We start from the raw sequence: 27,978 nt of genomic DNA on the forward strand, positions 1-27,978 counted from the left end.
AAACTAGTGGCTTAAAAAAGACAGACATTTATTTCTCTTTCCTGCTAAAGTCTGGATTTAGGTGGTCCCAAACTGGAATGGTCAGAGCCCCAAGCTGCTTCTCATGGTCCAAGGTGATGCTCCAGCTGTGATGTCCCCATTGTAAGCAACAAGAAGGGAGGGAGGCAAAGGATACCTACCTCATAAAGTCATCCCCTGTCCCCAAAGTAAACCACGCTATGGTACTTTGCTTATATCCCACTGGCCAGGAGTAGGTTACCTGGCCACACCTGCTGCCAGAGAGGCTGAAGTTTTCATCCTAGGAGGTCATGTGCCCAACTAAAAGAGAACTGATATTGTAGTTGGCACTTAGCTGTCTGTCACAACTTCCTAGGGGTCCCCAGTTACTGGACTGGACCAGACAGATGGGTACTTGGAAGGCAGGTGAGGAAAAGAAAGGGGAGGGAGGGTGAGGCAGGAGGGATCTGGTATCTGGGTTAGAGAAAGGCTATGTGATCTTGGGAGGTCAGTTCCCTCATCTGGGCCTCAGTTTCCCCATCTGTAATAGGAGATATTATAAGGATTAAGTGAGAAGACGAGTGTACAGCACATTGCATGGTGCCTAGAACCCACAGAGCCCAGCCACTGGCCACTGCTGTCATTGTTGTGGCTCCCCAGTGCTTCTCTGGGCTGGAACCAGGCCTTTCCCCCTCTAGCCCTGCTAACTCTCCAGCCTCATCTCAGGCCACAGCATTCTCCTCCTTCCTCCAGCAACCTCCATGCCTTTGCCTATGCTCTTCCCTCCCCCAGGAAGTCTTCCCCAACCCACGGAAGAATTGCCTCGGACCCTCACCACCCTCCACCTCCACACCCCTGTCTGTGTCCCTCTGTCTCCCATCCTGCAAGCAGACATCCCCAGGGTCAGCCCCCAGCCCTGCGCCATCACCGAGTGTGCGCTGGGTTAAAGTGAGGAGGGAGAAGGGGGGATGAGAAGGAGGAAAGAAACAAAAGGAGAGAGAAGGGAAGGGGGAATTCAAGCCCTCCAAATGGTACTTGGAGTCCCTGGTCCTGGCACGTAATAAATGGGTTTTCCTTATAGGAGCAGATGAAGGTCGTGGATTATGGCCCTTGTTCTCAAAAAAGCGTGCTGAGATTTTGTCTTAAAAGACTGGCTGCCTCCCAACTGAAGGAGAAAGAGAAACCTTTGCCACCACCTGCTCAAAGCCTCTTGTTTAGAAACCTCCTGTGCCTGTTCCCAGAGAGACCCCAGAGGCCCTTGTGTGCACAAAAGGCAAAACCATCACAACGGGAACACTCATGGGACGCTTGCTGGGTTCCAGGCGCTGTTCTGAGTGCTCTGCACCTGTTAATTAACTGAATCCTCACAACAACTTTACAAGATAGGTGTCTTTATTGTTCCCATTTCACAGTTGGGGAAATTAAGGTACCAAGAGGTTAAGTAACTTGCCCAGAGTAAGACACCTAGTAAGTGGTGGAGCCGGGATCCACACCTGGGCGATGGGCTCTGGAGCCTGGACCCTTGTGCTCTTCTGCCTCGCGAAGGGAAGCTGGGAATGTGATTTACCTATGGCCCACAATTTCCACTCTTGGAAAAGTAACCAAGAGGTCACAGTTCTCATCAATCTGCTGGGACAGTCGTCTGGGACCCTCTACAGGGCTCAGCCAGGGCTCTGGGCAGACGCCCTCTGCCTCCCGCTCCCGTTGGCCCAGTCCCCCAGGACCAGCAACTGAAGAGTCTGCTCTCAGACTCAGGACGAGATGGAGGGTGGGGAGAGCTGTACTGCCTGGAGTGGCATGACGTCAGATGGGGAATGAGAGCTCGTCTCTGTCCTCTGACGTCCCCATACATCTATCTTACTGTGACTCAAAGAATCAAAGTTCCTTCTGTCCGAAGTGTCAGCCCCCCCAGCAAGGGCACTTGGAATGATTCCCAAGATGGGTTGGGCCTGGTTCCCCACTGCCTGCACCGGCTGCAAGCACAGCTCTGACGTTACTATGGAGTTTAACCCTGCAGCACTCTCTGCACGCCTCCAGTGCCCACCAGCCTTGGGGACTGGGCAGGGCTAAGGGAAAAATACTGAGTGAGTTATGCCGTCCTCTCCCTCCCTGCCACGTCCCTCTGCCCTTCCCTCTCCCCCTTCTACCTTCTAAGAAGGAAGACTCTTTGCTGTGGCCGGTTCTGTCCTGCAGGGGTCTGTGTGGTGTATCAACAGCCAAGGGCAGACCAGATTGTTCTGCAGGAGGAAAGCTGAGACCTGGGAGGGAGGAGGGAATAAGGCCTGCAGGAGAAGTGAGGGGGCACGGGGCAGGGGGGCGGGAGTGGGGTAGGGGGAGCTGAGGGAAAACAGCAGAGAGGAAGAGGAGCTGCAGAGGCAGCTGAAAGGAGAGGCGCCCAGGAAAGCAGGGGCAGAGGACTTGCATGCTATGATTCCCCCGTGCTGCCTCCTTGGGGGCGCCTCAGGGAAGAGGCCTTTCCAAGGATTGTAAGGCTCAGGCCCGTGTCTGAGATGCCCCCATATGAGATGGCCTCCAGGCAGCCTTCCAGGGACCCACAGGCCCGAACGACGGCGCTGAGCCAGCAGCGGTGGAACCCAGCAGGAGCAGTCTGTCATGAGGCCAGTCTGCAGGCTCCTGGCCACAAGACCTCCACGGAGAGACCTCCTGGTGGCCCTGGGGGTGGCCCTGTGTCTCCTCAAGCTGCTGACTTCTCCTTTAAGAATGAAGCAATGTTGAAGGGTTATTCCCCCTCACTTGGGGGGCCTGGCGGAGGTGTCCCAGGCACCGTGGACACCCTGAGCCTAAAATAGGCCTGTTTGAAGAGGTAGGTGGTGGAGAGGTGGGGTCTGGAGCTCTTCCAGGCATTGAATGCTCCGCTCCCACTCAGCTTCGTTTCTTGTGACCCCCTTCACCTACCCAACCCCTGGGGCTTAATTGAAACTCACTGTGCTTTACAGCCAGGCTCAGAGCATCGCCTCTCTAGGTTTTGTACACACAGTGCCTTCCACCAGGAGCAACCTCCTCCTCTCTGCCCTTTGGATTCCTCCCCAGCTCCAGCCCCACCTCTTCTAAGAAGTGCTCCCTGATTTCTCCCTCTGATGAGCCCCCACAGCCTGAAGCATCTGGCCCGTTCTTGCCATTGTCTGGAGGGTGGCCACGGGACAGCCCTTATTTTCTCAGCTTTCACACACATGAGGCCACGTGCCCTCCATCCCAGCTCTCTGCCTATCTGCCACAGGGCACAGCCTAGCACAGAGCTGGTCCAGGCTGCATGAAAGTGCTCCCCACTTCTGTTTGTGGAGCTCCCACTCAGCTGTCAACATCTGGTTCAGATGTTTCCTCCTCAAAGAGGGCTTCCCTGACTTCTTGGACTGGGTCATGGGCATCCTCTGGGCACCCTTCCCCCCCATCCATGCTTCCCTCTGTCACAGCCCTGACATCACTGTGTCAGTGTCTGTACCTACAGTAGTTGGGAGCCTATATGGGGCAGGTCTGGGGCTGGTTCTTCTGGGGCCCCAGAACCAACCCAGGCCCAAGCACAAGGAGTCACTAAAAGTTTGCTGAGTGAATGGAACATCACACCCTCGAGAGCTCCTATTGATCCCTCAAAACCCACCTCAAATGCCCCTTCCCAGAAGCTCTCACTTCCCTCTCCCATCTTCCCTCACTTCCTTCATTGGTGACTCCAAAGCATGTAGCATACTCCTCAATGACAGTACATGTCACACTATATTTTTGTGAGCAGCTTAACGTGGCTTCCCCAACTCTCCATGGCTGACTGGGACCTTCTGGAGAGCTAGGCCCAGGCCTGTCTCTCTCTGTGCCCACAGGGCCTGGTCCAGAGAAACGTCTCAATAAATAATTGTTGGTGAAATTTTGGGGTCTCTGGGGGACCTCAATCCCTGCCCCCCTGAGCTAAGCTCTAATTCTCTGCATAGTTTGGGGTTGGTGGGGCTTCTGGTACCCCAGCCACAATGTCAAACATGACGGCTGCCCAGGTCCCAGGTATCCTGCCCCGCTGGGCTCAGCGACCCCGCCGCTGCCACTTGGCTGTGAGTTTCTGTAGCAGCTCGTGTGGCCGCTGGCGGAACTTCTTCTGGGTGAAGTAGAAGAGGATGGGATCCAGCACGCTGTTGGCACTGGCAAAGGGCCGCGTGACTTTGTAGGCGGCTGCAAAGGCCTCCAGAATGGGGCAGGGGATGCCAGGTGTAGAGCGCACCGCCAGGTAGGCTGTCTTGGTGACATGGAAAGGCAGGAAACTGATGGCGAAGACGGCTGTCACCACCACAGCCATGCGGGCGGCCTTGCCACGCCGCTCCCGGGCCACGGGCTCTGCCGGGCCATCCTGGCGGCACAGACGGTGGGCCAGGCGACAGTAGCAGGCCAGCAGGGAGGCAAAGGGCAGCAGGAAGCCGATGACCGTGAGGGCTATGCCATAGGGCAGGTAGCAGGTGGCCAGGGCGGGCGGGCTCAGGTCGTAGCAGACGGTGCGGTTGCGTTGGATGCCTGTGGCAGCAAAGAGGGCTGTGGGCAAGCACTGGATCATCACAGCCAGCCACACAGCCCCACACACTAGCCAGGCGGCCCGGCGGCCCCCATGCTTGTGCCAGGTGGCCAGAGGGTGGCAGATGCCCAGGTAGCGCTGGAAGCTGATGCACGTGAGGAAGAGGATGCTGCCGTGCAGGTTGGCGTAGAAGAGGAAACGGACGAGGCGGCAGGCGAGGTCACCAAAGGGCCAGTGGTCACTGTGGGCGTAGTTGTAGATGAGCAGGGGCAGGGAGCAGGCATACAGCAGGTCAGCCAGGGCCAGGTTCAGTGTGTACACGGCTGTGCGGGTCAGGGCCCGACGGGACATGCAAATCTGGGCAATGACACAGGCGTTCAGCGGCAGGCCAGCCGCCAGCACCACTGAGTACACAGGTGGCAGCAGCAGTCGCTTGAAGTTCTCTCGGTAGACACAGGTGGTGGGCGGTGAGCCCGGAGCTGGGCTTGTGCCGTTGTTCCACTCCATGGCTGCCTGACCGGGCTTCCTACGTCCAGAGAGGCTGAGGAAGCAACACATAGCCTGTCAGTGACCAGACTCACTGCCCACCTGGTAGGCCCCTGTCCCCTCTCTGCCCCTTGATCTTCCCACCTGAACTATTTCTGATACCACTTCAAGGAGGCCCCAGACAGCCCTCACTGCAAGGAAACCTAAAATACAATAAAGCTCAAGCTTGGGAGAAATCAATTCACTTTCTTTCTCTAATATTCATTTCCCACTAGCCTTCTTGGTGAACTTCTATTCATCCTTCAAAACCTTAGTCAAATGTCTCCTCTGTAAGTAGAGATTGATGGGCTGGTTTGAATCCCAACTCTGCTACTTCCTGACTATGTGACTTTGGGCGAGTGATATACCTTCTCTGAATCTCAGTTTCCCCATCTGAAAATGGGGGAATAATACACCCCCTTAGGATGTCATGAGGTCAGAGGCACTAAATCACGCTGTGCAGAGCTTCCCTCGGGCTCTCTGGAGTTTGGAGATTGTGGTCATGTGGACCTGCCAGTCTGTCCCTCCCCACAGACCAGGAGCCTCATGAGGGGAAGTGGCAGGCCTGGTGCCTCACTGTGTCTGACAACCCGGGGTCCAGGGCAGAGAGGGCCCTGGTAACTGAACGGATCAACAGGAACAAAATGTCCACACACCGTGAGCTGACCAAGGACAGCACCCACCTCCTCAGCCTGGACTCCGCCTTCCAAAGCCATGGTCCTTTTGGCTGCAGTCTTCCTATCTGTCAAATGGGGGAAGGAGGTGATTCAGGAGTTCTCTGAGCCTCCTTCCTCTTTTCTTGAGGCTGCAGAGGCTGGTTAGGCAAAGCCACTGAAGCCACAGCGCCCTCTGGTGGCTAGAGTGAAAACAGCCTCCTGGAAGGAAATGGCCGAGGGACCAGGCCTGACAACAGCTGTGAGAGAGAAATACAGACGCAGTGCGGGGCATTGATCGCTCAGTGTTACTCAGTGAGTTAGAGGCAGAGCTAGAACTAGAATCCAGTCGCCTGAAACCTAGTGTAGCCCACAGACATGGAACGTAGAGGTTACAAGCCCAGCTTCAGAGCTAGGCAGGCCTGGTTCAAATCCTGGCTCCCCTTCTTCCATGCTGTTCAAACCAGGGCATGTCACTTGCCTTTTCTGGGCCTGTGTCCTAATCAGTAAAATGCATCATAGGCCTGACATGCAGTAGGTGCTTAATAAATGCAATGCCATGCCATTGCATCCTACACCTTGTCCTTCCACTCATCACTTTGGGCTGAGTTTTGCGGGGAGTCAGCAGCACAAATGCCTTAAAGGATAAATCTGACTTCTTGACGCTCACCTCCAAACTGGCATTTCCACATTCACTGGGGTCCAGAGAGAATTCACAACTTAAAGCCGATGGACCTGTAAGGCAGAGCCTTTGAGATAGCGAGTCAAATGCTCCCCCCGTCCCCATTTTACAGATGCAAGAAACTGAGGCCCAGAAAAAATATGAAGTCCTGCAAATGCAATGAGGGAGATAGAGGGTTGAGGCCGCGTATATGGGCTCTGGTCCAGATGCCCAGTTTCAAATCCCAGCTCTGTCACATGTAAGCTGTGTGGCTTAGGCTCGTTACTGCACCTCCGTGCCTCAGTTTCCCCACCTATAAAATGGGGTAACATAGTCCCTGCCTAAAGGATTGTTGTGAGGATCAGTGCCCAGCACAGGGCAAGTGTTGGCTGTTCTTAATGTCAATATACCTGCTAAGTAAAGTTATAAGAGTTTAAAAAGTTATAGTAGAGCAAAGCAGAACTCCCCAAACTGATTTCTCCCAACTTAAAATTGGATTTTGATGAAAATGCTTTACCCAGATTCTGGGCAACTGCAAAATGATGGTGTTTGGATTCTCTAGTCTGCCTCCCAGCCCCCCCCCCCCCCGCCCCCCTCATCCCCACCCCTGCATCGCCTTTAGTTGTCAAAGGTTCTTTGCGGGGCTTTGGCCCATTGCTGGGAGTGCTGGAGGCCAGCTCACCAGCTAGGCATGATGGGGGCGGGCAGGCCAGAGGAGGACGCAGGGCGGTCCCCCATTGTAGCCAGAAAGCCAAAAGTAGTACAGGCAAGAGAAAGTTCCTTTTCTCATCTCTTCATTCACTTGTTCGGGCTGTTCTTCCATTCATGCATTCATTCATTCTCTTGTTTTCACATGCCAGGCATTTAATGGGTACTTGCTGCCTGCTGGATGCATGACACAGGATACGGGTGTGGATGTAGATGGGTACATACGTACACAGATGTACTCATACATATATATACACACACATATGCTAGTCTGAGTGGGGAGACCAGTATGAGCCATAAGATAGAAGAAACTTCTCAAGGAGGATGAAGGATGGAGCAAGACTCTGATGGTTGAGGAGGATTTCCCTGGGTGGAGAGAGGTGAGGACCCCGGGGGTGTCCCAGGTGGGAGGAAGGCAGAGCAGGCAGGGGCTGAGAGGAGAGCAGGCTGCTAGGACAGAGGGGAATGGTGAGGGGAGGAGTCGGGTAAAAGGGACGGTGCTGTGCCCCCGAACTCTCTTCTGGGAAGCCTGTCGCCCTCAGACACCACCCCAGGAGAGAGCCCTCTGCCTTAAGTGACTGGAGACTCCACTCCCTGGTGAGACTGGTCCTCTTGGAAGGAGGCAGGGGCTGCACAAGGGGATCAGGGCCCACCTTCAGATCCACTCCAGAAAAGGCAGGCCTGGCCGTCACCCTGGCTCCCTCATCCACTCTGCCTTCTGAGGACCTCGGAGGGGTGAGCTGTTCTCCCAGTTCCTGGCAGGACCTGGTCCCGAGGGAGGGCTAGCTTGGCCCCCACTGCCTCCCTGCAGCAGCTGACATTGACTCCCTCCAGCGCTCACATCTGGACCAGCTCAGACCCCAGCCTCTCCTTGGCCTCCAGCTATTCTGCCCGTGGTGGGGGGCTTTCTCACAGGTGGCTCTGACTACATCCTTCCCTGTGTCCCTCTGCCCTTTGGGGAAAAGCTCAAACCCCTGCCCTGACATTCGAGCTCCCTGCCGAGCCCTCCAGGCTCATCTGAAGTACCCCAGGTCCCTCCAATCTGCCCTGACCTCTCTTGCTACACTGTCCCCAAACAGCAAGACTGCCACATAGCCATTCACAGCCAGAGAGGCAGACTTGGCCTCCTCATCTTTGCTGTTCCCTTCACACAAAGTGCCATTCAGCCATCTCCGCTCATCAAAACCCTAAGTGTCCATCAAGCTCCAGACCCCATCTTGCTTCTTCCCTTTCTGATTCCCCATCTGGGCAGAGGCCCTTCCTCTGGGCCCCCCGACCCTGTGGACTTCCTTTAGGTCAGTGCTGGATCCAGCCTGCCTGCCCAAAGTCACACTACCTTGTGTCCAGACCCCCCACCCCACCCCCCACTGGCCCATGGCCCCAGATGCACCAATACTCACATGCAGCCTCCTGTCCCCAAAGCGCCTTGGTAGCACCACGTGTGTAGGGGCAAGGGGAAGCCAGACACCGGGCTCCCCACCCTCCTGCCCTCAGCCCAGGCTGCAACACTCCCACGGGCTGGGCAGCTTCCTCTTTCCCGGCAGGGCCGTCACTGACTGAAATAGCCCCTGCGGGGGCCACCCCTTCCCTGCCACCCCCAACACCGAGGCCTGGCGGAAACTGAGCCTAAAGGAGCAAGGAGGCGGAGGAAAGGTCTTCCTGGAACCCTCTCCAACCCCAGCTGAGGAAAGAGGGTAGTGAGGGGGTGGAGAGAGACTCCGACCAGAGGCTGCTGGTCAAAGGCCAGCCCCACAGACCCAGCAGCTTGCTTTCTCCGCAGCCCTCTCTCAGTCTTGTCATCTGTCAAATGGGTCTCCTCTAGCTGTAACACCCAGGGCCATCTTCCCAGTCACCCACTCCTCCTTTCTTCATTCGTTCAAGAGTCATCCGTCGACATGTCCATCCTCCGTGTGATGTGTTCGCATATTCAACCACCTTCTCCCTCCCTCCTTCCCTCTCTTCCTTCTCTCCTCATGCTTTTCTTGAGCATCTACTATATGCCATCAGATCCTCCCACATTCCCCCACTTAGCAGTCACTGTCCCCTTCCACATGGCAGGCCAAGAGCTCACTGGGAGTGACGGGCATGGGTTGTGGGCATAGATGTGACATCTCTGAGAACTCACCTGGGTGAGACTCTCCCTGCCTGTGCCAAACCCTCCACCGGCCCCTCCTCACCACCAAAGCACACTCAGAGCTGTTAGGACGCCCAGAGGAGGAGCTGCAGCTCCTCACCGTCCCTAGAAGGCCAGCTCCAGTGTGGAGGCAGCATTTGGGAGGGTGACCTGGAGGAGGTGGGCTTTGATTTGGAGCAGCTGAGGCAACGAGGGCGGGGGGCAGGGAGTGCAGGGAAGGAACACTGCCCTGGGAGTGGAGGCCCAGCTTCCTGTTCTGCCTTGGCCACCACTCACTGTGTGACTCTGGACGAGCCCCTTCCCCTCTCTGAGCTCCTTTGGTAGAATGTGATCATACTGGCCACCAGCTTGTTGTGAGCATGAACTGCTGGAGGGAAGAAGGACCCTTTTTACCCTGTAAGGCCTCACCCCCAAACCCATTTTACAGGCAAGCAAGTCGGGGCCAAAAGTTTGGACCAAACTGAGAAAATTCAGGTTTTAACTGCTGGTAAACACGTGGTCCCTTGTGCATGGATTGAGCACCTACTGCTTATTCAGGTTTGTGCCAGGAGGTCGCTTGTACCAGCTGTGAGAGTGGACCTTCTGGTCTGAGTTGAGCTGTGCTGGGCCCCAGGAGGGCAAAGAGGCCTGGCCTTCAGTCCAGCAGCCAGGCCTCTGTTGGGTTCCCAGAATGACCTCCTCTGGTCACCTCCACCAGGGTGTCTGTCCCAACAATGGGAGCAGCTCCAAGGGCTTCCTGGGGGTGTCAGCCAGGTGGCATTTCAGCATGATCTGTCTGACTCTATGACCCCCTCGTTCTACCCTTGTTACCCCCAAATGCATGCCTAGATGCTCAAGCCGGGGAATTCCCAGGGAGCGCTTCTTCCTGGCACTGACAGCCTTTGGCCATGAGATGGCGCCAGCACACTGCCCAGGATGGCCAGCCTCGCACCGTCAGGCAGGGCAGCCTCCCTGCAGAGGCCTCCCCTCTGGGACCGGTGCTGAGCAACCCCAGGAATGGGTTCTCAGCCTCTGTTCCTCCTGACCCACTCCACCAGCCTCTCTCATATGCATCATCCCCAGATAAGCTCCAACCTTTGTTCTCAGATCCTCGCCTGGTCAATGTGGCTCCCAGGAGACACTGGGAGCGCTGGCAGGGTGACAGGGCCCATACTGAGCCCTATTTGTCTGAAGTAGAGGCCCAGGAGTGTTGCCCTGTCACCAGACATCCACTGCCCATCTCCACTCCAGGTACACCATCAGCATAAAAACGGAAGTCCCTCACCCAACGAGCGGACAACTTCTGCCGGTTTCCTTTTTTCAATTCAGGTGATGAAACATGGAGTCTGTTTATGCCTGTAGCAGAAGCAATTCAGTTTAGATGTAAGGAAGAACTGACAAGGGTTGAAGGTCCTTGGGCTGCCAGGACCCTATGGTCTCAGGTCACCCCTTTAGATGACTCCGCAGCTCCCCCAGCCCACACCCACCCCCGCCCCGAGCCCCTCATATCTGGAAGGGATGAGGAGGCCTCACGGCCAGAGGCAGGAGCTGGAAGCCTGAGTCACCACCTGCCAGCAAGCCAGGAACCAGCCCAGACCAGGCTGGATGTGGGAAGAAGCTTTTCAACCTTGGCTGGCCTGCCTGCCTGCTGGGAAACAAGGCCTGGAAACCCCCTTGCTGGCCCCTGGCCTGTGAGCTTAACAGCACGGTTACAGGATGACAGGGTCAAGACCCAGCTTCCTTCCCCTGAGGAGTCAAACAGGCTGGGATCCATCACCAACTTGCTGTGTGACCTGGGGTGAGCCATGTACCTCTCTGAGCCTGAGTCTCCTCCCCATAAACAGGGCTAGTCATGGTGCCTACCTTACAGAGTCCTTACACCTTCTGTGCTCCAGTCACAAACCCATCCTGATCCCAGGCAGCATCTAACCTGGGGCACAGGGGTGGCCCTGAGCCCACCTCGGGCCAGCCTGAGGCCAGGTTCCTGATGCCAGTGCCTCCCTGGCCCCCAGAGGACAGCAGGCAGGGGGCAGAGCCAACCCTCCTGGAGGAGATTTGGTCTCACCTGTGGGATCAGGCTGCCCACAGAAGCAGGCCAACCTGGCAGGAGGGAGGCACAGGGAGGGCAGGGGACCTGATTTCTCTTCTCTTTTCCCACTTCCCCTTCTTCCCTCCTGCTCAACAGGAATCGAACCTGGAACTGAAACAGCTGTTCGGAGTGCGAGGAAGGGGAAGCTGTAGCCCGGTGTGAGGGGGAGGGAATTCGGGGGTAGAGGCTGCTTCTTTTAGTTTCTCCCCGGCCTCTATGGGCCCGAGCAAAGAGGGAACTTGCGTCTCCTCACCTCTCCCGTGCCCCAGGCCCCTGCAACCCTTCACTGAGCCACATAATCCCCATCAGAGCCTGGACAGAGGTTTTTATTGGGCATTGACGGTGCACGAAGCACTGTGCAGAAATCCTGTGCGGGCCGTGTCTCATTCACTCTGCCCAGTGACCATCTCCACTTCACAGGGGAGGAGGCTGAGGCCTGGCAAAGTCCACAAGAGGCTCTATCTTAGGAACGTAAATGAAGAGGTCGGAGGCCACAGTGGCCCTGGTGGGCACAGGTCTGAGAGGTCACAGGGCAGCCTCGGGGCTCAGGAACTGGGGGAGAGAGCACAGGGGCCCGGAGAGCAGTAGCAACGGGGCGGCCGGGACAGCAGAGGGGGAGTCTGCGCGGCTCGGCTTTCCAAGTCTATGCTTGCGGGGCCGCAGCACCTCCCACCAGGGCTCTGGGAGATCCCAGTACCTTCCAAAAAACCCTCTTCCCCTGGAGCTGGTGTGGGAGGGTCTCTCTTCCTTGCCTGGACCCCCAGGCTGTCCCATTTCTTCTTTTAAATCTCCCTGCGGAGGTGTGCCACTTGGATCTCCCTTTAGAAAAGAACCTACTGGTTAGCTGCAAGGAGTGCTGTCGGCTGGCAGCCTTCTCTGGTGCCTTCAGGACCCGCCCATCCTCCAGATAACCAGGCTCCAGTCTGCTGGGAAGAGATGGTCCAGGTCCAGCTGTCTGGCCTGCCCTGCAGACAGTCATTGTTCTGCTCCCCTGTAGTTTCTTCCTGCCCAGCTCCCAGCCCCCGTCTCCTGATGATGGCCCCGCCTCCTGTTTTCCCTTTGTGGGGTGCCCTCCTTCCTCTCCTGGAGTCTTGAGGATCTGGGAGTGGTGGGCCTGTGACCTGGGCCTGCCAGTGGGGAAGAGTGGGCTCCTCAGGCCTCATCACCGCCTCAGGGGTGGCTGGGCAACCTTCATGGGGTGCTCAGAGTCAATGCTGGAGCTTTGGCCGGAACAGTGGGAAGGAGATGGGTTCTCGCTGGGTTTGCAAAGCTGGTGTGAAGTGAGCCTGAGCTGCTGGAGCCAGGTGAACTATGTGCAGCCACTGTCCAAGGCACTGCAGATACTACCACTAGCAGGGAGACTGTGCTAAATAAAGCCAAAGGATGGCAGAGTTGAGAGATGGGAACACACAGGTTCCTGAGAACACCGTTGAGTGCCTGGATCCAGCTGTGCCTAAAGCTTTACCTCCCACTGGACTTTCTTGCGGTGTGAGCTGATAAATTCCCTTCCCGCCTCAGTCCATTTGACCTAGGATTCTGTCACTTGAAATCAGGAGTCCTGCCTGTAGTCCTGCACGCCCAGGCCTCCCCTCTCCTCTCTCCACAGCCCGTGTTCACAGCTTTGGCCCCGGAACCCTAACATCCCTGCAGGAGAGGCTGGGACTGGCCATGTACCTGGAGACCACCAGCAGAGGGGCGGGTGGGGACTGAGGGATTGTCAGGTTGAGTCTGACCCCCACAGGGGCAGCCAGGGAAGGCCCCAATTCATTTCCCATGAGGAGACCTCCTCCATCAGCTCCCAAAGTAACCCGTATGTCCTCTTGGGAGCTCCTGGGCAGGACTCTGGAAAGCTGGGACCCAGGTTCCAGTGCTAGATTCATCTTCCACTTGCTGGGTGGCCCTGGGGAGGTCACTTCACCTCCCTGAGCCTCATTTCCCTGAGCTCCTTCACTGCGACAGTTTCTTGGCTACTCAGCAGGTGCCCCGCAATGAGCTACGTGCTTTTGCTGTAGGATCTCCTTTGTGCTGACAACAGCCTGTGGAGTGGGTTGTATTAGCCCCATTTTACAGACGAGGAAAGGCTTCGAGAAGGCTGGCGATTTGCCCGAGGTGACCCAGTGAGTCAGTGGTGAGCCAGGACTAGAACGCAGATCTGGCTCATGATAAAGTCTGTGCTCAGGAAGAGAGGTGACATTTCCCTATGGGAAAACTGAGGCCACACAAAGGAACTTGCCCAAGGGCACTGTAAATCCACCACGCCAACCGGCCTGAGGCAGGACAAAGAAACAGGGGTGGGGAGTCAGGGCAGAAAAGAAGACCAGCCCAAGGGCCAGTGTCAGCCAGACTCCTTCCCTTCTCTAACTTTGTTAGGAATTGGGGACAAGGTCCGCTTTGCCTTTGGGGCCTCAGAGACCAGCACAGGCTCCAGCTTCCAAGAGGCACCGGGAAATGTCAACTGAATGGACCCAGTCTGCAAAGATGAGCCACAGGGCTCTGTCCTTGGTGCTGCCTGGCTCAATAAAAATTTTTATAATCTTTGTCTTGGCCGACGACGGAGACTTGTCGGGGGAAGGCAATGGCTGCAGGAATAGCACCTCTGAGCCTGCCTGGGTCCCCCGGCCTCTGACTCCTCAGGAAGGGCAGATCGCCAACCCTGCTTGAGTGTTTTTTGTGGGTTATGGTCCTGCCTGTTTCACAGACAGACAATGAAGCCCCAAAAGTAGGCAATTTGACTACAGCTCTCACAAACAAGGTTTGGGTATGAAGGAAGCCTCAGAGAACCCCTCACCTCCCATGAAAGGCAGCCCCCTGTCTTGGTCCTGCTTTGACCATTCCCAGCACCTGAGCCCACCTGGTAGAGACAAGACACCCAAATGGACCCCAGAGCCCAGCAGTCAGTGACAGGGCTCTGAGTTCTGGATCCTCAGGGCCAAAGAGGCTTAGAAGCCTCTGACCCAGAGCTCTCCCCTACCGCTCAGAGAAGGAGGCTCCCTGAAGTCGCTTTGACAGGGCTTGTCTGCCCCCTGCTTGCACACTCCCCATGACAGGGAGCTCACTCCTTCTCTCCCAGGCCACTGCTTTCCTCCTTAAGAAAGCTCACTGGAGATGTGCTTTGTCGCACCAAGCCCTGACATTTGCTCCTAGTCACTGCTTCCCTTCCCCAGTCTGGCCTGCCTCTGGGGTCACAGAGCTTGGCTGCCCCCAAGCTCCAGGCCTGGGAGGAGGAGAGCAAAGTCAGGGGTTCTGCCTGGCTCAGAGTGTCGTGCGGGAGGTCAGCAGTGACACAGGAGGCTCCTGCCATGGAGCGCATTGTTGTGTGTTCAGTGTGTGTGAACACAGGACAGACCTCACCTCCTTCAGGCAGTCACTCAAATGGCACCTTCTCGAGGAGGCCTTCCCCCACCACTCTAGCTAAAATCGCCACCTCCCACCCCTGACACACGTGCTTCCTACTCTCCTGCTTTGTTGTGTTTCTCCCTAGCATTTCTCATCTCTTAACACTATTTATTTATTTGTCTGCTAGTGTTCATCTCTCGCACAAGAACACGAACTCCACCAGGGCAGAGTTTCGTGTTTTATTCACTACTGCACCTCCAGTGCCTCCGACAGCACCTGGCACATAGTAGGTACTCAATAAATATTTGTTGAATGAATGAATGGATGGATGGATGGACAGATGGATGAAATTCTAGGGGTGGCTCAAGAATGTCTACACAAAGAGGGCTTGGGGGCAGAAACCTGACTAGGGGCTTAGGGGACTCCCCTTGAGGCTATGTGTGTATCTAAGCTGTAGTTTGCACTTACCATATGTGTTTACTGGGCATCAGGAGCTGAGAGAGATCCCCCAAAAGCCCCCCAGGAGGCTGCCTCTATCTGGCTGTGGGTGAGATTCAAGCTGTGAACGTCTCGGCTGAGAAGGGTGAACAGGATGTGGCCTGGTGGCCTGGACTGCCTGCTGCTCCCTCCTGCCCTTTCTGAGGTCTTCCCTGGCCCTCTCGCCTCGCAGATCTGCATCTCCCGCAACCCCCTACACTGCTCCATGCTGCCCTCCTCCCAGAGCCGCCCAGCCTCCCAGCCTGCACACCACCACTCCCTCTACACCGGGACCTCTGATTTGGAGGTCCCCAGCACCCTGGGCCAGCATCTTCCTTCCCTCTTTCCTTTCCCTTGCCAGCCTGGACCTCCACCCCAGGACCCAGGATTCCTGTGAACACAGCTAGTGTGTTCATATCCTTCATTCATTCCAGCACCACCAGACTGCTCTGTCCTGCACTGCGGAGCTGAGCGTGGCTGAAGGGTGTGACTCAGCCAAGGGCACTAGAGCCCCAGAGACCCGGTCGCTGCCCCACTTGGCTGGGTCCCCAACCTTCTGCCTGTGCTGGAGCAGCCTCTCTCCCCTCTCTTCCTAAGCCTTTGCCTGATCTTTCTTGTCAGCCCTACACTGTCAACCCCCATGACCCCCAACTCCTCTCTCAGAACAGAGAGTCCTTCAGAGGGGCCTCCTTCAACTTCCTGGCCACCTCAATAAACCCTGTCTTCCCCTCTCTCCTCATTCCCCCACGGGCCACCTGGACCCCAGGCCACCTCCTCCTGTGCTGATACACCCCCCCCCCCCGCCCCCGCCACTGCCCCAACCCCGCTTTGCTGGCTCCTTCCCCTCCCTCAGCCCACAGCACTCTCATCCTCACCTCTCCCATCTTAGCAAAACCTCCTCTCCAACTGTGGCTCTTCCTCCCTTCACTGTCAAGCTTCTGGAATAGTCCTATTGCTCTGCCTCCACTTCCTCCCTCCCTGGCCCCATTTCTCACACTCCTACAGTCTAGCCCCTGGCAGCACAGGGAGCCCTTGGGCCCAGCTCAGGGAAGAGCAGTGGGCACCCTGTCTTTCTAGATGAGGCTGGTGAGATGGGACCATGGGAGCAAGTGACCGGCTGAGCTCCATCGCAAGGAAATCTCAGCAGTGACCCTGACATAACAGGCCTTGGGGAAAAAACAGGCCACTCAGAGGTGATTTCTGTTTGACATGCCTTCCCTGCACCCCTCCCCACCCCCGCACTGCTGAGGCTGCTGCAAGGCTGGGGGAGGGGAACCGCCTCTGTGGCTTCCAGGAAAGGGCCTGGACTCTGCCAGGAAGGTGAGGTGGGACTCAGGGAGGGCAATGGCACCTCCAGAACATCTATTTAGGTGGGGACTGGGGGATTCTGGAGGGTGTAGATGAGGGAACTGATACCTTTGCATAGCTCACGATGTAGGTATGAGAAGACATCGATTGTATTACAGAACAGGAGGGGCTGTGGATCACGCAGCAGGTGAGGGCAGGGGGCACAACTCCCCAAGCTGCCCCCTGGCATCACCCCTGGTCATACACAATATGAGGATCCACTCCAGAATGGGTCTCTCCCCAGAGCTCCCCGGAAAACCCAGAGTTCTTCCAGCCCCGTTAATCCTAATTCTCCCATTTAGTCCCATACACTCCCCCCAACTCATCCTTACCCCCAGGTGGGGTCCAGGTCAGTTAGATCCAAATGCCCATTCCTGGCATCCATACCCCTCTGCCACCCGTCACTGTTCCCTCTGCAGAGTTTGCACCTGGCAGACCTGGTTTCTGTCCTGGCTCTGCAGCTTAGGAGCAGTGACTTAACCTCTCTGAGCCTCAGTGTTCTTAACTATAAAATAGAGATAATAACACCCACCCCGCAGCACTGTTGGGGCTCAAATGAAGCAACAGATCTAGAACACCTAACCCAGTATCTGGTGGAAGCAGGTGTTCACTCAGTGGGCTTCTATTATTGCTCATAATTTTATCACAGACCAGCTGAGAAGTGGCCGCACTTGTAGTCTTTGCTTATTCACTCACTTACTCATTCATTCATTCATTTGACATGCATTTGCAGGGAGCCTTACAATGTGCAAGGATTTCATTGGGCTCTGGTCCCTGTCCTTGAGGACGCCCAGCTGGTGGGAAAGACAGATGAAGGGGTCTCTGGGAAGACAGAGGAGGCCCCTATCCTTGCTTGGGGTATCAAGGAAGGCTCCCTGGAGGCGGTGGAGTGTGGACAAGGAAGGGAGGGTGTTCCCTGCAGACGACCTGCCAGAGGTGTGAGGGCATGGGGTGTCAGCAAGTGTTTGTGTTTGCAGGAGGCGAGGCTGAGGGGTCATCAGAGCCGGGTCCCGACAGGCCTCAAATGCCAGGCTCCAAATTTGACCTCTGCATTGTGGGTGCCAGCCAAGGAGCCCTGCTGGTTTGTAAAGCAGGGCAGAAGTGTGATCAAATTTGAGATTTAGGAAGTTCCTTGCTCTGCTGGATGGAGCATTGATTGGATATGGTTAGAGCCCAGGTCAGAGACAATAGGGCCTGAAGTGGGCCCCTGGCCCTCAGACAGAGAGGCTCCAGGGCCCACTGGTAGTAGGGCCAAATCAGAGGCCTTGAATGCCAGGCCCACAGCAGCCCCCTGCCTCTCTTCTACACACCCTTCCACAAGCCCGGACAGTCGGAGTGCTAGAAAGACAGATGGTGTCGGGGTCGGGGTGGGGGTGGGTCTCAGAGAGGCCCTACTCCAGTCCTCAGGTCACAGACGGGAATCCGAGGCCCAGAGCAGGCAAGAGGACAGCCGATACCCCTGTAGTGAGTCGATGGGGTGCCTCCCACCCCTGTACCCCTTTCCCAAGCCTGCTGCTCCAGTCTGGCTCTCCTCTCCGGGGAAGCAAGGGCATGGATTTGGTAGATGGGGCCTTGAGGGGTCCAGAAGGATGACTCACTCCAACTGCCAGGCCCATGTGGGCCATCCCCACTTCAGTGGTGGATGGAAGACCTTAGGGCTTCCTGAGCTCTCTCTTCTCCTTCTTCACACTCATTTTGCAGCTGAGGAAACTGAGGCCCAGAGAAGAGAAGCATTCGGCTCCTGGGATAAACACATCTCCCTGGGCCTTGGGATGGCTGTCAGGGGTGGGAGACAGAATATCTGGGTCCTAGTCCTGGCCCTGCCATTGGGCAGCTCGACTCATGATTCCTGAGGATCAGCTGGTGAGGGGTGGAGCTCCGATGGCACCAGTGTCTGGCCCTGGCACAGCCCCTGTGCTGAGCACCATTCCCAGGGCGCGCTCCCCTTCCATACCAGCCTGTGTCTCTGCAAGCCATGGCTGAGGAGGACAAAACAGGAAGGAACCATGTGCCATCTGCTCCAGGGAGCTGTGGGTCTGGTCTGGTCTCTTCTCCGGCCAAGCAACCCAGACCCCACCCTGTCTGAGGGAGCTGGATGATCTCATCAGCACAGCTCAGCCAGGCTGTGCCCCTGTCCTCAGTCCCATGGTGAGCTTTCCCAAGGTGGCTTTGGTGGGGAGGCCTGGCTCTGGTCCCTGGAGCTTGCAGATGAGACCCAGCCCCTCAGTGTCTGGCCTTGTGCTTGACCTGGACCCTACCCAGGATGGAGATGGACGGGGGGAGCACATGGGACTGCATGGGAGATAGAGTTATGGTGCCAGGTGCCTGCTCTCCTCCAGTCTGACCTGCAGAGGCCAGGGGGCAGGGCCTACTCATTGCCATTTTCCTGGTGGCAAAGCTGAGGCCCCACTTTAAATCAATCACCAAGCCCTGTTTCTTCTGCATCCTTATATCTGTCAGACTGTTCCCCTTCTCTCATCCTGTGGTCTCTGACTCAACCTAGACTGCAGCCGCTTGGTGCTCTCTGTCTCCCATCTCCCCAGCCAATTCATCCCCTTTCTGGAGCCAGAGGGGATGCTTTGCTCAGCAGAAATCCCTGCCTAAGTGTTTTATGGCTTCCCAGTGCCTGAGGATACAGGCAAACCCAGCAGCTGCCTTCTCTATTCTCATCACTCACTCCTGCTCCTTGCACGCCACCAGCAGGCCCTGAGCCAGTTTCAGTTCCTGGGACCAGCTGTGCTCTCCTTTGCCACTGGCTCAGTGCCGTTTCCTTCCCTGGATCACCATCTCCCCACATCTGCAGCTGGCATACTTCCTCTGTGAGGAGACCCAGGTCCTGCCATCTGGAGCTCAGTGTAGACAAGGGACATGAAGACCCCTAATCCAAGGCAGACATCAGTGCTCCAGAGTCCTGTGGAAGCTCAGGCAGGGAGGGAGGGATCGGCAGTCAGGGAAGGCTCCATGGAGGAGGCAGCAACAAAATGGCCAAGTGTACATGGAGGCAAAGAGCATTTCAGGCAGAGGGAACAGCAAGGGCAGAGGGATGAGGCACACTGAAGGATGGTGAGCATAGCTGGAGATGTCAGTGTACTAGCAAATGTGGTTGGAAAAGAGGCCCAAACAAAGACCAACAATGATATGATTTTGAGCCCTTACTGTGTACCAGATATACATTATTCCATTTAATCCCCATAATGACCCTGTGAGATAAGACTGGTGTCATCTCCATTTTATACCTCAAGTTGGGAAACCAAGGCACAGAGAGGTGACCCGACTTGCCCAAGGTGGCACAGATAGAAGGAATGGCTCCTGGACTATATTCCAGACTCCACATTCTCAGCTCCTATGATACACTAGGGCTGGTGTGGGGACGCTCTCAGGTGGCAGAGAAATCCATCCCCTCCATTGCTCTGCCCAACCTGCCTGGGACCCGGCTCGCCTGGGTTCACTCTCCCATTGGTCACAGGGCTCCATAAATGCTGCCTCTTCCAGGAAGTCTTCATGGACCAACTAAATGGATTCCCTCTACTTCTCCCAGAGCCCCCCATGGGAAGTCTGAGATGAGGGATGTCCTTTCAAGGAGAGCCTCTGACCCCAAATGTCCCTCAGAGTCCCAGACCCCTTCTGAGGAGGAATGTTTGCCTATCAAGCATCTCTCGCTATGGGGAGTCCCCTCCCTCATTCTACGGTAATCTTGTTCATTCGAGGTGGACACCTGACCCAGAGCTGATCAGTCAGAGCATCCATCCAGACCTCTTGCCAGTGATTGGTTCAGGGGGGACCAATCAGAGCTTGCTCCAGGAATTTTGGTGAAACCAGCATGAAAGTTTCTCTCCCTTTTCCTCCAGGATTATTAGCTATGAGGGCCATAAAAGAACTTGGATGAGAATGTAGGAAGCCAGTAGAAAGTCACGAGAAAGGGTACAAAAAGAGTGTGTGCTGATGGCATCGTTGTAACTGCTGCATCCAGCCATGTCTGATGTAGGTCTATCTTCAACTTTTTCTTTACATTAACTAATATCTTCTTGCCTAAATTAGTTGCATTTGTCACTTGCAATCAAATTAGTCCTGACCGATATGACACAGATAACAAAAGAAAAAATAGAGAAATTAGATTTAATTAAAATTTAAAACTTTTGTGCATCAAAGGACACTATCAACTGAGTGAAAAGGCAACCCACAGAATGGGAGAAACTATTTGTAAATCACATATTTGATAAGGGATTAATATCCAGAACATATGAAGAACTCCCACATTTCAACAAAAAACCCCCCAAACAACCCAATTCAAAAACTGGCAAAAGACTTAAATAGACATTTCTCCAAAGATATCCAAATGGCCGATAAGCACATGAAAAGATGCTCAACATCACTAATCATTAGGGAAATGCAAATCAAAACCACAATGAGATACCACCTCACAGCAGTGGGATAGCTATTATCAAAAAACCAGGAAGCAAGTGTTGGTGAGGTTGTGGAGTTATGAGAACGCTTGTGCACTGCTCGTGGGAATGTAAAATGCTGCAGCTGCTGTGAAAAACAATATGGCAGTTCCTCCAAAAAATAAACATAAAATTACCATAAAATCCAGTAATATTTCACTTGTAGGTGAAAAGAATTGAAAGCAAGGACTCAAACAGATATTTATACACTAGTGTTCATAGCAGCATTATTCACAATAGTCAAAAGGTAGAAACAACTTAAATGGCCATCAACGGATGAATGGATAAACAAAATGTGGTACATACACACAATGGAATATTATTCAGCCTTAAAAAGGAAGCAAATTCTAACACACACTGCAACGTGGATGAACCTTGACAACATGCTAAGTGAAGGAAGCCAGTCTCAAAAGGAGAAAGACCGTATGACTCTACTTCTGTGAGGTACCTAGAATAGTCAAATTCCTAGAGACAGAAAGTAGAACAGGGGTTATCGGAGCAGGGGAGGGAGAAACGGGGAGTCACTGTTTAATGGGACACAGCTTCAGTCTGGGATGGCAAAAAGGTTCTGGAGATGGAAAGTGGTGATGGTTGCACGACAATGTGAATGTACTTAATGCCACTGAACTGTACACTCGGAAAGGGTTAAAATGGTAATTTTTATGTATGGTGTAAGTAATATGCATTTTGTCTTTGCCGCTGGCTCCCAAATCCCCTGGAGCTTCCTGAGTGACAGGAGCATCTTTTGTTTTAATGAGTTGACTCTTAGCAGGCCCCTAGATGACTTTAGGATGGAGGCTGGTTGCCAGAAAGAACAACCTTGACTAGAAGCTTGGAACTTTCAGGCCCACCCCCTGACCTCCAGGGAGGAGAGGGGGCTTGGGCTTGAGCTCAGTCTCCAATGGTCATAATCAGTCATGCCTACGTAATGAAGCCTCCATAAAACCCTGACCAACAGGGCTTGGAGAGCTTCCGGGTTGGTGAACACATGGAGGTGCTGGGAGGATGGTGCACCCAGAGAGGGCATGGAAGCTCCTCGCCCCTTCCCCCATCCCTTGCCCTGTGCATCTCCTCCATCTGGCTCTTCCTGAGTTATACCCTTTATAATAATCTAGTAATAGTTAAAAAAAAAACACCCCAAAAAAGTGCTTTCCTGAGTTCTGTGAGCCTTTCTAGCAAATTATCGAACTTGAGGAGGGCGTCATGGGAAGTCCCAATTTATAGCCAGTCGGTTGGAAGAACAGGAGGCCTGGGGCTTGTGACTGGCACCTGCATTGGGGAGGCAGGCTGGCGAGACTGAGCCCTTAACCTCTGGGGTCTGTGCTAACTCTCAGAGGTGGTGTCAGACTTGGTTGGTGTCAGGAAGAAAAAAACCCACACATTCGGTGTCAGAAGTGTTGTGAGTAAAAACAGCTCATTTTATGTTATGTATATTTCACCACAATAAAAAACAAACAAAAACAGCCCTGATCATTACATCTATGTGTCAGGATATAATTCTCCATGTGTGTCTGGATTTCTGTGTGTCTTGCAAGCACACACAGACCACCCTTGTTCCAGATCATCTTTTCAGGGATATCTGCACAGCAAACTGCTTTGAAAGATAGTGATAGTGTCGCCCTCCGGAGCAAAAGGCAGGTTTGCTGACTGTCTAGTCTCACAAAGATGATTTCTTCCCCTGGCGCAGGGGTCTGGCAGGCCCACTGCCTGTTATAAAAGACTCCAGTTGCCTCAAGTCCAGGTCCCTTTCTTGTAATATAACCCATGGTGTGTGCAGGTATGATCTGGCCTTCTTTGCATAGCCTTGGGGGCTGGGACTTGAGGAGGCAGTGCTAATACTGATATTTTGCCTACTACTACTGCTGTGCAGAAAGTTCTTTGTCTCTCCCCAGGGGTCTTATGTCTTCTGCTGGCATCCATGAAGCTGTAGGAGGCTAACTTGTGAGCTTGTGGGTGTGGTGACATCCCTGCCCTTTCACAGGCTTTCGTACTACTTGCATCAGAATCTCAGGTGGGAGATATAGGAAACTTGTGTATTTGACAATTCATTATGAAAGTCAGCCAGCTCAGGCTAGTGGGAATCTTGCCCTAGAGCTAAGCCCCTGAAGAGCCGGTTTCCTTAAAGGAACTGGCACTCTCCTCCTCTGGGAGGCGGCTTCTCCCTTTTTGCTCCAGCTGCCAGGAAGCTCGTAGTCAAGTTTCTCTGTTCCTCTACATTAGGATCAATGTTAGTCTGTGCAATTTGTATATTCCTTCTTCTGTTTTGTTTTGTTTTTAATTAAGATGTAATTCACCTACCACAAAATTCATCCTTTCAAAGAGTACAATTCAGTGGTTTTTAGTATATTTACAAGATTGTGCAACCATCACCACTATCTAATTTTAGAACATTTCTTTCTACCACAAAAGAAACCCTGTATCCATTAGCAGTCACTCCTCTTTCCTCTCTCCCTCCATGCCGCGGAAACTACTTATCTACTTTCTGTATCTGTGGATTTGCCTATTCTGGACCTTTCATATAAATGGAATCTATAATATGTGCCGTTTTGTTTCTGGCTTATTTCACTTAGCATAATGTCTCCAAGCTCCGTGCATTTCGTAGCATGGATCAGAATTTGATTTTTAAGGCTTAATAATATTCCATTGTATGGATATGCCATGTTTTTTTATCTCTTCATCAGTTGATGGACATTTGAGTTGTTTTCACTTCTCGGCTATTATGAATGGCACTGCTATGAACGTTTGTGTACAAGTTTTTCTGTGGATGGATGCTTTCAATTTCTTGGTTATGCTTTCAATACCTAAGAGTGGAACTGCCGGGTCATATGGAAACTCCAGGTTTAACTTTTTGAGGAACCGCCAAACTGTTTTCCAAAACGGCTGCACCATTTTACATTGCCACCAGCAATGGATGAAGGTTCCAGTTTCTCCACACCCTTGCCAACGCTCGTTATCCCCCATCATTAGAGCCATCCTAGTGGGCGTAAAGTGGTATTACATTGCGATTTTCTTTTCCCCAAGATTGGCACCTGAACTAATAACTGTTGCCAATCTTTGTTTTTTCTTCTTCTTTTTCTTCTCCCCAAGTCCGCCCAGCACATAGTTGTATATTTTAGTTGTGGGTCCTTCTAGTTGTGGCATGTGGGACGCTGCCTCAGCATGGCCTGATGAGCGATGCCATGTCCGTGCCCAGGATCCGAACCGGCGAAACCCTGGGCCGCCAAAGCGGGAGCATGCGAACTTAACCCCTCGGCCACGGGGGTGGCCCCCTACATTGCAATTTTGATTTACGTTTCCCTAATTATTCCTTTTTTATGTTGTTATTCATGTTTTACCATTTTATTTGTCGCATTTCTGATCTGAGGGCTGACATCTTTTGTGGAACAAGTAGCCCAGGCAGTGGGAGAGCCCTGGGTTTCAGGGCCAGACCGTCCTGGGTTTGAATCCCCGCTCTGCTCGATTAGCTGTCTGACCTTGAGCAAGTTATGTAACACTCTGAGTCTCAGCTTCCCCACTTACTAAACATGGGTGATGGCAGTATTAACCTTTCGTGGTCGTTGCTGTTATTGTAAAGATAAATCTATAACACAGCGTTGAGGTGGGCCGGGCACAAAGCAGGTCCTCAGTGAATCTCGTTGAGTCTGGGCGTCTGCCAGGGAGCTTTCCAGCTTGGTCAGGAGACCTAGGCTGCCGACCGTTTAGATTTTAATCTATTGTCTGCTTTATTCCAGCAGCTTTTCACAACAGAGGCATTTCATGCTGCCTCAAACATCAGCCTCTCTGCGTCCCTATTTGCCCTTTGTGACATGAGAAATGAGACAGTGCATGACAATGTCGAGTGTGTGTGAATCCGTAGGGTTCATTCTAACGTCTTGTCTCCTTCCTCAACCATCAGACCAGCAGCTGCCTAAAGGAATATCTCTTCCCTCAGATGAAGGGCTCTCAGTGTGAGGAAGGACGTGAACTAAAACTTCCGAAGAACCTACAAGCAATGTCATATGCATTATCTTATTTTGTCCTCTCCTCGAGCTGGTCAGGGAGGTTCTGTTAGTCCATTTTACAAGTGGGAAACGGAGATTCCAGGAAGTTGAATAACTCGTCTGAGATCACACAGCCAGCAAATGCTGGTGCCTGGATTCAAACCCAGCTCTGGTAGCAACCTCTGACTGCTTTTCCCTGTGCAGACTGCCACCCCCCAAGAGAAAGCACTTGGGGAACTTTGGGCTGACCTGAGTGGCTGGTTCTCACCCCACTGGCTTGATAAGGACAATGTCATTCCTTCGAGCTGACACCACGGGTCAGCCCACTCCCGGGGCCACAGAACAGCCCTGCTCTGACCCAGGCCACGAAAACAAGTGCTGCACAGGAGTCAGGGTGCCAGGCTCTGCCCCCACTGCTACAGACTTAAGCCATCCAGGCCTCAGCACCCAGCCCATGAGTACTAAGCAGAAGGCTGGGTGTACTTGCCCCGGGATCCCCGGCATCTGGCACAGGGCTACGCACAGACGCCACTGACCCAGCCCAGGCCAACTCTACAGACCCACGATTGCATCTTGCACAGGCCTGCCCTCCCATGGGAGCTGCTAACGACAGGGCTGAGCCCAGGCCAGGGGGAACAGGAGGACACCTGAACATACCCAGGCCAGGCCATTGGCCCTTGCTAGATATGCCAACAATCAGAGAGGAAGAGTCTGAGCTGGGCCAGCAGATCCCCACCCCAGACTGAAACATAAACCCAGTTCAGAGACAAATGGGGAAATGGCCCCAGGACAGGAGGGGTAGGGGTCGGGTGTCTTTGGATAGGGCCCCACAGACACAGCTTCCTGAGAGTCCTGGCTGGTGTCTGCTGCAGTACACACATGCCACCAGGCTCAGCCAACTCACCCCTCCTCTAGGGAGGACAAATTAGGGTCTCAGGTCCCACCCTGGACAAGATGCTGTAACTTCTCTGACTCAGCCTCCTCAACTGCAATATGGGGATGACAATAACCTTGGCTGCACTTGAAGCCCTTAGCACATAGGAGGTGCTCAATAAATAATGGCCATTGTTATGATCGCCTCACCTTCTCCTTCAGCTCAATACTGACCGAGTGATTTATTCATTTGTTCTTTCATTCATTTATTCATTCAGCCAACCAGCCAGCAAACACCCACTAGGTAGGCCACAACCATTAAGAATAAAGTTTTTGGTGGGGCCAGCACTGTGGCCGAGTGGTTAAGTTCACGCGCTCTGCTTCGGAGGCCCAGGGTTTCACCGGTTCGGATTCTGGGCTCAGACATGGCACCGCTCATCAGGCCACGCTGAGGCGGCATCCCAAATAGCATAACCAGAAGGACCTACAACTAGAATATACAGTTATGTACTGGGGGGCTTTGGGGAGAAGAAGGGAGACAAAAAAGAAGATTGGCAACAGACGTTAGCTGAGGGCCAATCTTAAAAAAAAAAAAGAATAAAGTTTTTGGAGTTAGGTAGGACTTGAAACCTCAGCACTGCCACTAGTTGGTTGGGTAACTCTGGGGAAGCCATTTCTGCTCACTGAGCCTGCATTTCCTTGCCCGTAAAATGGGAATAATAAGAGCATCTCTGGGGAGCGCCAGGATGCTCTGAAGAGTCAATGGGACAATGATGTGAAGGCAGCCAGCGCAGAGCCTTGGAGGGAAAAGCGGGTGGCAAGTGGGCCGCACAGAGGGCCAGGCAAGCTGCCAGCCTGCAGACCTGGCCATGCTGGGAGTGCCGGGGGCCAGGCCTCCAGGGACAGCCACAGGATGAGGCGAGGGCGGGCGGGAGGGGACAGGGGTCGGCAGGCTCAGAGACAATTGCTAAGTTTCCGGAGGGATCACAGCCCGCTCCTTTTCTGGTAAACTAAGAAACAGAGAGGAAACACGAAAAAAGATTGTGAGAAGTTTAGAGGAGAAAAGCCCCAGCCAGACAGGGAGCCGTGGGCAGGGCAGACTTACCCCACCCAGCCAGGCCCGGGGAATGTGCACACACACACACATTGCACACACGTGTGCACACACACTCACAAACTGCACATTCTCACTCATGCACACACACCTGAGAGCTTGCACACACGTGCAGACGCACCATTGGAGGCACAGCACTTTGTAGTTTGCAAAGAACCTTCTCATTTATCATCTCATTTGATGCCGAGGGGTGGAGAGACTGTCCCGCATCGCCTTAGGACCCATTCTAGAGCTGGCAGACATCTTCAAGAGGCCAGGGCCCATCCCACGGCTGTGCTGTCTCGGTTTTTTGCCCCGTGGTGGTGTCAGTGGGGGTTGAATGGCAACAGAAACCCCAGAAAACTTTTAACCCAACTCCCTGCGATACACCCATCCACCGCGCTTCACTCCCCTTTAGCAAGTCACACCCGGACTACGGACTCACTTTCCCACGGGTCACAGGCAGTCAGCTCTAGGCTGTCTTAAGATTTAGCTGGGATGGCAGAGGCAAGAGTGCCCGCAGCCAAGGGCCTCCTCTGTGGACTCCATCTGGTCACCTAGTCCTTCCGGGCCCCTCCCCACCCCAGGCTCCTGGGGGGCTCTGAGGCACAGGGCCCAGCCTCCTCCCCGAGGGACCTTGCCAGCATACAACACTTAATAGTTTTCAAATACTCAGAGGGAGGTCATCGTTACCCCATTTTACAGAGTAAGAAATTGAGGCCCAGAGGGAAAGTGTCCTGTGCCACTCCGGACTGAAACCCAGGCCATTGGAGGTCCCAATCCTGCCTCCACTATTCCACTCCTCCGCCATGGCCCAGCCCAGTCCCCATGTCTCCATCTCCTCCGCCCTCCATGCTGCACAGCCTCCAGGCTGCAGGCACAACCAGGCCGAGGAAGGGAGGAGGACCTCCCAAGGCTGCCCCCGCTCCCTCTCCAGCCTGTGACGAGCCACAGTGGCTACAAGTGGACTGTGTGAGAAGCTACAAGTGGAGGTAGGGGGCTCAGCACCCTCAGGGCGTTGACGCAGAACACTCACCCAGGAGTCAGCGAGCTCCACGTTGTTCCCTCCACGAAGCATGGAGCAAATTCTGACTCCCAGAGCAGCCCCCACTGCTAGTCAGTTCCTGTGCCACAAATAGTCACGTGCATGTCTCATAGAAGTCCCCGGAGGCAGCAGATG

At 54.2% G+C, this 27,978-nt stretch overlaps 1 protein-coding gene across 7 annotated transcripts; it reads right to left on the minus strand.

Moving 5' to 3' along the window:
• Positions 1-11: 11 nt before the first annotated feature.
• On the minus strand, positions 12-27,975 carry P2RY6 (pyrimidinergic receptor P2Y6). 7 transcript variants are annotated; one of them, XM_070625898.1, is made up of 4 exons: positions 8,449-8,581; positions 6,350-6,414; positions 5,710-5,939; positions 12-5,042 (listed from the first exon to the last, which is right to left on the minus strand). In XM_070625898.1, exon 4 carries the CDS (start codon positions 5,006-5,008, stop codon positions 4,022-4,024), a length of 987 nt encoding a protein of 328 aa, XP_070481999.1. In that variant the 5' UTR covers positions 5,009-5,042; positions 5,710-5,939; positions 6,350-6,414; positions 8,449-8,581; the 3' UTR covers positions 12-4,021. The 7 variants fall into 7 exon arrangements, with proteins under 7 accessions (XP_070481999.1, XP_008533712.1, XP_008533709.2 ...); XM_070625899.1 differs by lacking the exon at positions 8,449-8,581 and adding an exon at positions 27,835-27,931 and having other exon boundaries at positions 3,708-5,042; positions 5,710-5,768; XM_070625900.1 differs by having other exon boundaries at positions 3,708-5,042; positions 5,710-5,768; positions 8,449-8,663.
• Between the last annotated feature and the right edge of the window lie 3 nt (positions 27,976-27,978).

The sequence above is a fragment of the Equus przewalskii genome, chromosome 6 (genome assembly GCF_037783145.1).
Source record: "Equus przewalskii isolate Varuska chromosome 6, EquPr2, whole genome shotgun sequence".
Classification (NCBI taxonomy): domain Eukaryota; kingdom Metazoa; phylum Chordata; class Mammalia; order Perissodactyla; family Equidae; genus Equus; species Equus przewalskii.

What these genes read in the sequence shown, in the direction of transcription:
- P2RY6 (XM_008535486.2), bottom strand. Translation starts at nt 6,466, where the DNA reads ATGGGGACGGGGGGAGCATTTGACTCGCTATCTCAAAGGCTCTGCCTT. An exon ending in GTGGAAATGCCAGTTTGGAG is followed by an intron (nt 5,769 to 6,349) that starts GTGAGCGTCAAG and finishes CCCATTTGACAG; the next exon opens with ATAGGAAGACTGCAGCCAAA. An exon ending in GCGGAGTCCAGGCTGAGGAG is followed by an intron (nt 5,043 to 5,709) that starts GTGGGTGCTGTC and finishes TTGCTTCCTCAG; the next exon opens with CCTCTCTGGACGTAGGAAGC.